Source organism: Papio anubis, chromosome 11, assembly GCF_008728515.1.
Source record: "Papio anubis isolate 15944 chromosome 11, Panubis1.0, whole genome shotgun sequence".
NCBI classification, from domain to species: domain Eukaryota; kingdom Metazoa; phylum Chordata; class Mammalia; order Primates; family Cercopithecidae; genus Papio; species Papio anubis.
The window spans coordinates 29,161,872-29,174,722 of NC_044986.1; the positions used below are offsets into that span (position 1 = coordinate 29,161,872).

The 12,851-nt window shown below is 41.4% G+C and overlaps 1 protein-coding gene across 6 annotated transcripts in view; it reads left to right on the top strand.

Moving 5' to 3' along the window:
• The first annotated feature begins 352 nt into the window (after positions 1 to 352).
• The window catches only part of CFAP43 (cilia and flagella associated protein 43), a 108,630-nt gene continuing 96,131 nt past the window's right edge, over positions 353 to 12,851 (top strand). For 5 of the 6 annotated variants that reach the window (XR_651926.3, XM_009215316.3, XM_009215314.3 and 2 more), the window contains exons 1-3: positions 707 to 897; positions 2,256 to 2,509; positions 7,595 to 7,691. Coding sequence is in view for 4 of the 6 variants with exons in the window: in XM_009215316.3 (XP_009213580.1) it covers positions 833 to 897; positions 2,256 to 2,509; positions 7,595 to 7,691 (416 nt within the window). In the remaining 2 variants the exon portion in view is untranslated. Of the gene's footprint in view, positions 898 to 2,255; positions 2,510 to 7,594; positions 7,692 to 12,851 lie in introns of all 6 variants that reach the window. The other variant, XM_009215317.3, reaches the window with a different exon arrangement.

The window sequence follows — 12,851 nt, forward strand, 5'->3', positions numbered from 1 at the left end:
AGCCTGGGCAACAGAGTGAGACCCTGTCTCAACAATAAATAAATAAATAAATAAATAAATAAAATAAAGTCCCACTCAACTTTGTAGCCATGGACAAATTATGTGCTTCTCTTTTCCTCACGTTACTTGTCTGTAAAATGGGGATCATGGGAGATGTGAAGACATTGCAACAATGTTTGGCACAGTCTGCACTCTAAATGCAAGTCTGTTTAGAAATTTATTAATTTTAAAAAATTATTATTTATTTAGAGACAGGTCTCGCTCTGTCGCCCAGGTTGGAATGCTGTGGCGTCATCCCAGCGCACCGCAGCCTTGAACTCCCGGGCTCAAGCGATCCTCCCACCTCAGTCTCCCAAGTAGCTGGGACTACAGGCGTGCACCGCCATGCCCGGCTGCTTTTTAAAATTTTTTGTAGAGGTGGGGCACGGGCGCGGCAGGTGTCGCCATATTGTCCAGGCTGGTCTTCAATTCCTAGCCTCAAGGGATCCGGCCGCTCTGACCTTCGAAAACGCGGAGATTGTACGCATGAGTCTTACTTGCAATTATTGGCCCGGACCTGGGCCTTTCCAGCCCACACTCGGAGGGGCCCGCCCCTCGCTTGGCTTGCCGCTCACCCATTGGCCGAGAGCGGCGGACCTTCCACCAGTCTGCTCGGCCCAGGAGGGAGCGGGCCAAAGCACAGAGCCAATGGGCGCGGGGCTTACGGTCTCCGGGATACAGGTGTACACAGTGGCGGCGTCGCAGTCGGCAGCCCGGTGGCGGAGGAAAGGTAACCGACCCGCCCTGGGGTACTGCGTGCGCTGCCCGCTCCCGCCTGAGGAAAACACTGCCCATGGCGCAAGGCCGGGAGCGCGACGAAGGTTATCACTCCGCCGGCGGCGCGTCCCTGTCCGTGAGGTGCGGTGTCCACGGCCCCGCGACCGCTCTGGGTCCCGCGGAACCTCCTGCCCCACGTCCCCTCCTCCCTCCTTTCCCTCTGGTTCCTTGGGGCGGTTTTCCCTGCAGCTTCGACCCCTTCCCCTCTGCCCCTATTGCCTTCTCGCAGCCTCCCTACCCGTGTGACCTCCCCTGTCCGCTCCCCATCCACTTGTTCCTTGACCCCGTCCCCAGTTGTCTTTCCCACTCCTTATTCTGCGACCCTGACCGCCCTCCCCTACCCCCGCTTCCCTTACCCAGCAACGCCCCCTGCACCCTTCATCTCTTCCTTCTGGCTCAGGATTCCTGCTGGTGATCCGGGTCCCCTGATCACATCCCCCTCCCCCTCCCTCTCCACCGGCGACAGCCGGAATCCCGTCCTTGCCACCTTTGATGATTTCCCCCAAAGTTAGGACCCTGAATCCTTCTAACTCCCATCCCCTAGCTTTGAATTTATTTGCATTTATAGTGGCCTTTGAAAAGCATCAAGCACTGCGCAGATATAGGTGGTATTTTTTTTTTCTGCATTCTAGGGTGTTCCCCCCAGCCCTCACCTCCACCCTATAGAGCATCCCCTGCTAGTCCTGGACACTCTATTGTCTCGAGGTTTCCCACCAAACCAGTGTCCTTCACTTGCCTTTTCCACCATCTTCAAGCGTATCTTTAATATTTAAATAAAAATAGAATCTCCTTCATCTCCTCTCCTTCTTTCTATCACACACTTAGCACGCACTCCTTACTTGAGAGTATCTTCTTTTTGTGTGCTAGCCTTTCATTAACATCGACTTCGTTCCTTTTATTTTCTACATTTATCTCTATTTTTAAATCTAAAATATGGCCACATACTCTTCATCTGTGTAAATAAGCAATTTTCCTACTCCGCTTACAACCACAAAGCAGGTTGTCCTATGCAAAGTTGTTTTTTAAAGTCCATTTAAAAAAATCAAACTAATTATAAAAGAATGGCCCAGGATGCCATTGTGTTGAGATCAAGCTCTTTTGTCTGTTATTTGCACTTTTTGTCTTCCAAGAATACAAGACCCCAGAAGTCCTTCTGAGACTTTCTCAGGTTTGGTCAGAGAGTTTCCTTTGCTGAAAAAGTTATCTGAAGAAGGCCTGGGAGACCTATGGGACTTTAGGTCTACATTTAAATTTCTATAATTCATAGACTCAAATGGATCTCACAGCCAGCATGTGTGTTCTTTTATCTTAGAAACTGGGGGCAGAAAGGACATGGAAATAGAAATGTTTCAAAGATTTTGATGACCCTTTGCTTTGTTTAAAAAAAAAAAAAGTATTTGAAATGTATTATATTGATGTTGACATATCTTTTCCCAAAGATGGGTGCAAGGATTCCCTAAGCAGAATGTTCATTTTGTCAACAACAACACCATTTGCTACCCTTGTGGGAACTATGTAATATTTATTAATATTGAAACCAAGAACAAGACTGTACTCCAGTGTAGTAATGGAATTGTGGGCGTCGTGGCAACTAACATCCCCTATGAAGTTGTGGCTTTTTCTGACCGGAAGCTAAAACCCCTCATCTACATATACAGCTTTCCAGGATTGACCAGAAGGACCAAATTGAAAGGTATTCTGGAGAACCCTTCCTCTGCCCATAATTGAAGGATTTTGTTTAAAGATTTGACTAAATCTATTATGTGAAGGTTTCTTTGTTGAAAGGTGTTTGTTTGTTTGTTTGTTTGTTTTTGAGATGGAGTCTTGCTCTGTCACCCAGGCTGGAGTGCAGTGGCACGATCTCGGCTCACTGCAACCTCTGCCTCCCAGGTTCAAGTGATTCTCCTGCCTCAGCCTCCTGAGTAGCTGGGATTACAGGTGTGCACCACCACACTCAGCTAATTTTTGTATTTTTAGTAGAGGCGGGGTTTCTCCATGTTGGTCAGGCTGTTCTCGAACTCCTGACCTAGTGATCCGCCTGCCTCGGCCTCCCAAAGTGCTGGGATTACAGGCATGAGCCACCATGCCTGGTCTGGCTTTTTTTTTTTTTTTTTTAATACACATTTTTAAAGAAGGAATCAAGCTGATCACTGAGGATTTAATTATGTTAGCTAAAGCCTTGCTGTTCAAAGTGTGGTCTGTTTACCAGCAACATTGGTGCTACCTGGAAAGCTTCTTATAAATGCAGAAACTTGGCTCCCACACCAGATCTACTCAATCAGAATCTGCATTTTAACAAAATTGCCCAGGTGATTCATACGCACATTAAACTTTGAGAAGCACTGGACTAGAAGACTATCGCCTTTTTCAGAACAATGATTTTTCTTCTTTCCTATTATTTGTTGAAAATCCAGGTAAATTAATGTTTGTATAGCTTCTAAAGTCAAGTCTCTGAGCCTCAATTTCCTCATCCATGAAATAGGGATAAAGATAGTGTCTAATGTGAAGGCTGTGGTGATGATGATAGATGAAATTATATAATATATTGTATATGTATGTATGCCAAGTGCTCAGTGTTGCCTACCATTTGAATTATTACTGTTTATTTTATTTTATTTATTTTATTTTAACAGAGTCTGGCTCTATCACCCAGGCAGGAGTAGAGTGGCATGATCTTGGCTCACTACAGCCTCCACCTCCTGGGTTCAAGTGATTCTCCTGCCTCAGCCTCCCAGGTAGCTGGGATTACAGGCTTGCACCACCGTGTTTGGCTTTTTTTTTTTTTTTTTTTTTTAATGTTTGTGGCAGAGGATGGGGTTTTATCATGTTGGCCAGGCTGGTCTCGAACTCCTGGCCTCAAGTGATCCACCCACCTCCGTCTCCCAAAGTGCTGGGATTACAGGTGTGAGCCACTGCGCCCGGCCTACTGACTCCTTCTTAGATACAGCTGACCCATACTGAGCTGCTGCACATCTGCTGGAGCCTCCAACTAATGATTCCCTCATTGGACACCCCATGGGCAGAAAGCTCATGCTTGAGGCTGGACTTAGCTCTGTAGTCTTAAGGGTCAAATAAGTATTTGGGTGAAGTCAGGGAACTTCACTGTAATTTATAATACTTCGTTTGTGGTAAAATTTGCATTCTCAACAGTTTAAGACAACTTTTAAAACATAACCCATTCACATGTTGGGAACTATCTAGGTGGACAATAACTACACTTTGTCTTAAACATTTCCCCAGGTTGGTTATTTGGCTATAGTTCTGTTTGAGCCAATTGAAAGTTAGTTCAAACCAATACCCAAGAGTCATACTGAATAATGATGCCCTAAAGGAATTCCCAGTAATATTAATCAGACCTGTTTTCACTGTTATTTAATAGCAACCTGGAAGTTCTAGCCAATGCAACAAAATATAAAACTGAAGAAAAATATAGCTATGGGAAAGGAGATGATGGATAATGCAATAGTCTGCTAGGACTAACAAAAGAATGCACAGTAAGATGCTGGTTTTGAAATAAGTACCCAATAAGTACCCATTAGAAGATACACATACTTAGAAATAATTCAAAAAAAATAAGTGTGAGTGACCTAGGTGAAGAAAACTACAAAAATCACTGATTTAAAATATTTAAATGTATAGAAATATATTCCTGGTTGGAAAGCCTGGTTATTATAAATGTATTTCTGAGATTTGTCATAGAAAGTAATTTGTAGGTTTATCATATGTTTTAGACAGCAAGGAGTACTCAAATGATTCCGAAATTCATCTGCGAAAATAAAACATAAGAGAGTGAGAATAATTTGAAAGAGAATGATGGCAAGGCATTTTAATATTATGGTGCCATAGTAATTAGAAGTGTGGCATTGGTGCAGGGATCACCAGATCAGTGGGAGAGTTGAAGACTTGGGACAGAATCTAAATTATATAAAAGCTGAGTAAATGAAGAAAGAGGCTGTCACCAAAAAGAAGGAGGAAGAGGAGGAAGAAGAAGAAAAGGAGGAGGAGGGAGGAATAAGGAGAAGAAGGAAGAAGAAAAAATATAGATTATTCAACAGTAGTGTTAAGAAAATGCATATTTTAACAAAAGTATGAAGTTAGATACTCATGGTCTATATCGGATGAAAAGAAGCATTCAATATAAATAACAAATCCACTTGAACATAGTAGAAAATACAGGCCAGGCACGGTGGCTCCTGCCTGTAATCCCAACACTTTGGGATTCCAAGGCAAGCAGATCATGAGGTCAGCAGATCGAGACCATCCTGGCCGACATGGTGAAACCCTGTCTTTACTAAAAATACAAAAGTTAGCTGGGCATGGTGGCATGTGCCTGTAATCCCAGCTACTCAGGAGGGTGAGGTGGGAGAATTGCTTGAGCCCAGGAGGCAGAGATTACAGCAAGCCGAGATCACACCACTGCATTCCAGGCTGGCAACATGGCGAAACTATCTCTCTCTCTCTCTCTGAGGGGAGGGGGGGAGAGAGAGAGAGAGAGGGGAGAAAATACAGTAGAATAGAGGAGTGATTCCAGGAAGGGGAAGAACTTTTCACACAAAACAAAAACTTTTAAGACAGACATATTTGATTGTATATATATTTAAAACTGATTAACATCAAAACACCATGAAAAATTAAAAGGGAAATAATAAACTGGGTAAAATATTTGGACAAATGTGATCAAATATTTTCAGAGCATTAATGAAACAAGAACAAAACAAACAGCCTCTTAGAACAATGGAAAAGAAATTAACCCAGACAAATCACTAAAACTACAAATGACCAAAGACATCAAAAAATGTTTCATCTCAAGATTTGTTTTAAAAAGTGTGATTTAAACCAAGATGCTATTTTTCTGTCTATCAAGGTCACAACTTTTTTAAGATCATAATTGCTAGGTAGAATGCAGTGAAACTGGTAGCACTCTTATTTGCTGAAGGTGGGACTATATATTGGTAGAGTCTTTCTGTGAAGTAAATATTTACTCTATTTGACTCAGTATACTTGCTTCAAGACGAATTCAATTTTTAGGAAATGGTTAAAAATATAGTCAAAGATTTACAGGCAAAAGAGTTTAAAAAGCACTGTCATAATAGCACAAGATTGGAGCAACCTACATCTCCAGTATTGTCGATATAGTTAAATAAAATATACTATAAAGGGGTATTATGCAAACATTAAAAATCACACATTTAAAGAAGTGTTAAGATAATATAAAATTGTCAATATAACATAAATTGAAAACCAACTTGAGGTAGCACTATAATCCAATTCCATTTAAAAATGGATTATCATATATGTGTGTGTGTGTGTGTATATATATATATATATTATGAGACAGAGTCTCACTCTGTCACCCAGGCTGGAGTGCAGTGGTGCAATCTTGTCTGCCTCCCGGGTTCAAGCGATTCTCCAACCTCAGCCTCCTGAGTAGCTGGGATTACAGCTGCCTGCCACCACGCCCAACTAATTTTTGTATTTTTAGTAGAGACGGGGTTTTACCATGTTGGCCAGGCTGCTCTCGAACTTCTGACCTCAGTGATCCACCTGCCTTGGCCTCTCAAAGTGCTGGGATTTCAGGCGTGAGCTCTCTCTCCCAGCCTCATATATAATATTTAATCTATGGCTAGTATAGCTATAAAAAGCAAAGTTATATTTAAAAAAAATATATATGTATGTATTTTTTTCAAGTAAACACAGAAGAAAATTCTAGAAGGAAATTTACCAAGTTTGGTGGTAGGATTATAGAGAATATATTTTTCTCTCTTTTTTTTTTGGCATTTTCTTCAAATACCATATTTTCTAAGATTTAAAGAATATCTAAAGTTGGTCATCTTCAATTGTGGAGGGAAACATCTGTTTAGCAAGCATTTAAAAATCATTAAGGTCTCTGCCTACAGAAAAACCAGTTTTTGTAGTGAATCTCAATAAATACACTTTTTTCTTTGTTGATTACACTATGCTGAATATATTCAATAAATGACAGAAGCAAAATTTCAGGATTATATTATGGTCAATTAAAATGAGAATGAGAAGAAAAGCAGAAAACAGCTATTAAAAATCCACAGAACAAGCAATAGAGACATAAACATACAAAGACAGACTGAGGTGAGGGCAAAGCTTGCACCTGTGCAACCCCACTGAAGAGCAGATGAAGAAGAGGGAAAATCAGACCACTCTGTACTGGGAAGCACAGACAGGCTCTTCTTGTTTTGGCCTCCCCGTGGTATGCATTTTAAAACATGTTGTTGCTAAGACTTTGGAATTCATGTTGCTTTTCATCAACTATAGGTACAAAGGAGTAGGTCACTTTTTACAGCCATTCCATAAGCTGGAAGATATTAAGCTAAGGGCCAGATATGGCCTAAGATAAAAGAAATAAAGAAGTAAGCTAGAATTATTACAACTCCCCAAGATATTTAAAGATGCCTAAATAACTATTCTAATTACAATGTCTCATATATTTATGAGATGATTCTTGGGTCATTTCAAACCATGCTGGGACATGCATGGTGCAGTATGCTCAGTTCTGCATTGAAGTCTAGAGATAGTAACCTCATGGTCTTAATTCACTTTAATATCTTTTACAAATGGGTCTTAGCTTTGCTCTAAGCTTTCTGTTCATGGTCTTAGAAATTAGCCAGGATCTTTCTTATTCTAATAGTTAAATGCTTTTGAATTATGTGAAAATCATTAGCAAAGGAAAATAAACTGTAAGATCATAGTTAACTGAACATGGTCTTAACATAATCAAATCCTGATAATGGATTTTATATTTTAGGCAACATTCTCCTGGACTACACTTTGCTTTCATTCAGTTACTGTGGCACCTACCTGGCTAGTTACTCCTCTCTCCCAGAATTTGAACTGGCCCTTTGGTAAGTTTCAGCATCTTGTGGAATTCCTTTTACTGGGTTACATTACATTTTCCTCTTACTTTTCTGGATTTTATCAAAGGAAATAGACATCAAAAATCTGAAACAAGGAAATATGAAGGAAAAAAATCCCAATCATAAGTTTTCATACAGTTGCTATGTTTAGGCATAAAATTTGGCAGTCAGAGCAAAAACTATATAAGAACTAAATTAGTTATTGTCATTCTCTTTTATTAACATGCTTTATATATTATCAGATAGAGAATATATTTATAAATACATAAAGTTTCACTTAAAAAAATAAATGGCATCTTGGAGTTGTTCGCAAGTTTCCTGCTAATATTGAAATTGAGATGGTCTCTATATTAGAGTTCAGTTTAACATAATTGTTGTTAGAGACATTAGAACAATTCAGAGAGTGGAACATAATACCACTTTTGCCTGCTGTATGGGAAATACCTGTGGTTAAGACACATTTCTTGTCTTTCCTGGATCATTTCATGTGACCAACTTTAAGGCTGTACTCCCTTTTCTATCCATGATATAAGCCCCTTCAAGAGGATATTTTTCTTATTAAGGGGAAGTACAGAATATTCCAGAAATGACTAAAGGATAACATAGGAACATTTCTTATACAAAAATGTAAGTACCTAGATTCAGGGAGCCACATTTAGTCTATGCAATTTTTTTTTTTTTTTTTTTTTTTTGAGACAGAGTCTTGCTCTGTTGCCCAGGCTGGAGTGCAGTGGCACGATCTCAGCTCACTGCAACCTCCACCTCCCGGGTTCAAGCAATTCTCCTGCCTCAGCCTCCCGAGTAGCTGGGATTACAGGTACCCGCCATCAGGCCTGGCTAATTTTTGTAGAGACGGGTTTCACCATTTTGGCCAGGCTGGTCTTGACCTCCTAACCTCAGGTGATCCACCCACCTTTGTCTCCCAAAGTGCTGGGAATACAGGCATGAGCCACCATGCCCGGCCATAAAATTTTTTTAAAACAACTTTATGGAGGTATAGCTAATAGATAATGAACTGTTCATATATAAAGTAAATACTTTGATAAGTTTTGACTTATGTATATACCCATCACCATAATCAAGATAATAAATACATCTATCAGCCAGGCGCAGTGGCTCGTGCCTGTAATCCCAGCACTTTGGGAGGCTGAGGCGGGCGAATCACGAGGTCAGGAGGCGAGACCATCCTGGCTAATATGGTGAAATCCCATCTCTACTAAAAATACAAAAAATTAGCCGGGTGTGGTGGCGGGCGCCTGTAGTCCCAGCTACTCGGGAGGCTGAGGCAGGAGAATGGCGTGAAGCCAGGAGGCGGAGCTTGCAGTGAGCCGAGATTGCGCCACTGCACTCCAGCCTTGGTGACAGAGCAAGACTCTGTCTCTAAATAAATAAATAAATTCATCCATCACCCCAAAAGTTTCCTTGTGTTCCTTCAGAGCTTCCTTTTTAGCCTTTGTCAGTGATGTGGTTTCTGTCACTCTAGTTTGCATTTTCTGGTAGTTCATATACAGGGAGTCATACAGTGTATATTCTTTTGTCCGGCTTCTTTCATGCAGCATAGTTATTTTGAAATTATCTTATGTTGCTGCATATATGTGTCAATAGTCATTCCTTTCTATTCCATGGTATGGATATACCATACTTTATTCACCTGTTGATGGATGTACTGTATTAGCTTGCTAGGGCTTCTGTAACAAAGTATCACAAACTGAGTGTCTCGAATAACAGAAATGTATCATCTCACAGTTCTGGATACATAAGATAGGAAGCAGCTGGGGAGAGATGACAAGTGCATAAATTCTGATAGTTCCAAAAGCGGAAGGCTCCAATTGTCCTTCCTAAATGCAATCTGTGAATGTTAAAAAAGCAGTGAAGTGGAATGAGCACAAATGTGTTAGTGTAACAGACTTAGACCTGAATCCTGGCTCCACAAATTACTAGCTGTGTGATCTTAGAAAGGCTGAGCCTTCATTTCTTCCTCTGTAAAGTGGATATATCAAAATCTCCTAAATATGGTTTTTCTAATAATTCATTGACTAAAAGTATGCATCATACCTAATAGTATCTATTATATTATATTTATTTAAGTCTGAGTTTCAAAGGTGATGATTCTTAGGCTAATTCTGGGCCACCAATATATTTTGTTTTGGCCATAAAGTATTTTTAAAATTGGAAAAATTTAGAGAAAAAGTTATCTGTATAGCCTTTCTCAAATACAGGCAACCCTGGACCTGTATTCCCACATGGTCACAGTCTGTTGTGGGCTAGTAAGTGGGTACTCATTCTAGATGCCCACCACCTTAAGCAGGGGTCGGTAAACGATGGCCCATAGGCCAAATCTGGCCCACCGCCTGTTTTTGTAAATAAAGTTTTATTGGAACATGCTCATTTGCTTATATATTATCTATGGCTGCTTTTGCTCTATAATGGCAGACTTGAGTTGTAATAGAGCCCATATATGGTCTGCAAAGCTAAAAAGATTTACTGTCTGGTCCTTTATAGAAAGAGCTTGCCAACCCCTGTCTTAGAAGTGTTTATACTCAGTACATTTCGTTCATTTACATTAACTTCCTGGCCCCTGTAAGCATTTGAGTTTGCTCACTGGATTTAATTCGTTCAGTAAATTTGTATCTCCTGCTTCCTGCTGGATATAAAATGTATCTCTTCTTAGGTACATTTTAGGTATATCTGAACCTTCTGTAGGGGGCATTTTTGATAAGCTGAAGTGAGACTGAGACTATGGGTAGGTAGTATCTCCTCTCCGTCCCAACCCTTCCCCTAGATTTGTTTGCATGTCTTAATATTCATGTGCACTTCTGTTTAAGAAATTTGAGTCAGAGGGGAGAGACAAGCAGGCAGGAGTGAGGAGGGCAGGGGAGGATAGGGTAGATGCTGTGGGGAGGACCAGACACTGCTCTATCATGAGAAAATTCTCAGTGAGGCCCTGTGGCAGCAGAGGTGCCCTGGGGCCCAAGAATGAGTATGAACAGAGCTGGGAGACAGACCCTCCTCCAGCCGCTGCTCTGCAAACCCAAGATCAGAAGCTTTGGGAGCAACCCTGATGGCACCCTCGGGTGCTGCATAGAAATGTGAATGGGATTTAATCCTGTGATGAGGCCCAATAGTCCTCTTCACCAAGTAGCTTTGCCAGCAGTGGGCCTAAACACGAGGGAGCTAGAAGATGAACAGGGCGTAGGATGCATCTCACTTGGTGACAGCAGTTAGTCTGTGGACCCTGGGGACTCCCAGAAATAATTTAGTAAAAGTTCAAAAGAGGTGAACTTCTGGAAGTCAGACCAGGAGGAGCTCAAGTACCATGATTTGACTCCTGGAAATAAATTGGTCTAAAAAGACTTTACCTTTATGTTCTAATGTTTTAAAAGAGTAGAATGGATTCATATATTATTTGTGTAATTAAAAATAACAACTTTGAAAAAGAATCTAAAATAGGTGGGGAATGGTCTCATGGTTGTAGTCCCAGGCTGGTGGGGTCTGGGATATCTGGGCTTCATAAGCAAAGACAATGTGCTATACACCAGCCATACTACCACCAGCAGTTTCATTAGAGAGGCATTCACTGAGATTTCCAATGGGTTAGTGCATTTAATCCTTGCCTCCCCGCTGCAACAACCCCCATGAGACATCTATGATGGTCCTCATTTTAAAGAAAGAGACTGAAACTTCAGAGATATGAGACATTAAAGCAGAATTTTCAAACAGATTGTGAGATGTAAGATGGTTTTATATAACTCCTTAAAAATGGAACCAGCAGGAAAACGAAAGAAGCTGGTCCCTGTCTTAGTAAGTCATCACAAGATCCCATGGACTGGGTGGCTTATAAACAACAGAAATGTTTCTCACAATTCTGGAGGCTAGAAAGTCCAAGATCAAGGCACCAGGAGCTTCAGTGTCTGGTGAGGGCCTGCTTCCTGATTCATGGATGATAATTTCCACCATGTCCTCACATGGTTGAAGGGATGAGCTAGATCTCTTTTTATAAGGACACTCATCTCAATCATGAGGGCTCTGCACCCTTGACCTGATCACTCCCCAAAAGTCCCAATACCCCAATACCATCACCATTGGGGTTAGGATTTCAACATACAAATTTGGGGGCAGGCACAAACAGACCATAGCAATTCCTGAGTGCTTAAAAGAACACACACACAGCTGGGCACGGTGGCTCACGCCTGTAATCCCAACACTTTGGGAGGCCAAGGTGGGCGGATCACCTGAGGTCAGGAGTTCAAGACCAGCCTGGCCAACATGGCAAAACCCCATCTCTATAAAAAATACAAAAATTAGCCAGACATGGTGGTGGGTGCCTGTAATCTCAGCTACTTGGGAGGCTGAGGCAGAAGAATCACTTGAACCCGGGAGGCAGAGGTTGCAGTTAGCTGAGATCCTGCCACTGCACTCCAGCCTGGGTGACAGAGCGAGACTCCATCTCAAAACACACACACACACACACACACACACACGCCTACTCACATAGAGATAGAGTTAGAAAAAGGAGTGATTAAATAAAATTTCTAGGTTAATATATGAATGATGAACTTTCCAGAGGTCTCTAAAACCTTAGCACCTTAACCTTAACTATTCTACCAGGGCATACAATCATAGCATTGTATGTGTTCTAGAGTTTAACCTGTAAAAGCACGCCTGCCTTTATCACATCGGGCTGTTAGTATATACTATGACAACAAAGTTACATTCCCCAGGAGTGTCAGATATGGGGCAAAGCAAGGTACAAAGTCTGGTTTTTGTTCGAGGAGGCTTGTTGGAAAATGCTTCCCAACGTGATATGAGAAATCAAGCCAACACAATTTTTCTTGTTTCCAAGTTTCATTTTTTGGTTGTTCTTATAGCTACTTGCCTAAACTTATATAGTTGGTGAGTTGCTGAGTGGGCTTTAAACTCATTTGGTTTCTAAGCTCTTTTATAGCTTTCATTGATCTAAGGCACAATGGGAACATGTAGTAGGGGCACCTCACCTAGTCTGATGGTGGAGGGGAATGGTCAGGGAAGGCTTCCTGGAAGGAGAGGTAATGTTTAAGCAGATACTTGTATTAATTAGCTAGGCCTGCCATAGCAAAGTACCACAGACTGGGTGGCTTAAACAGCATACATGTATTGCCTCCCAGTTCT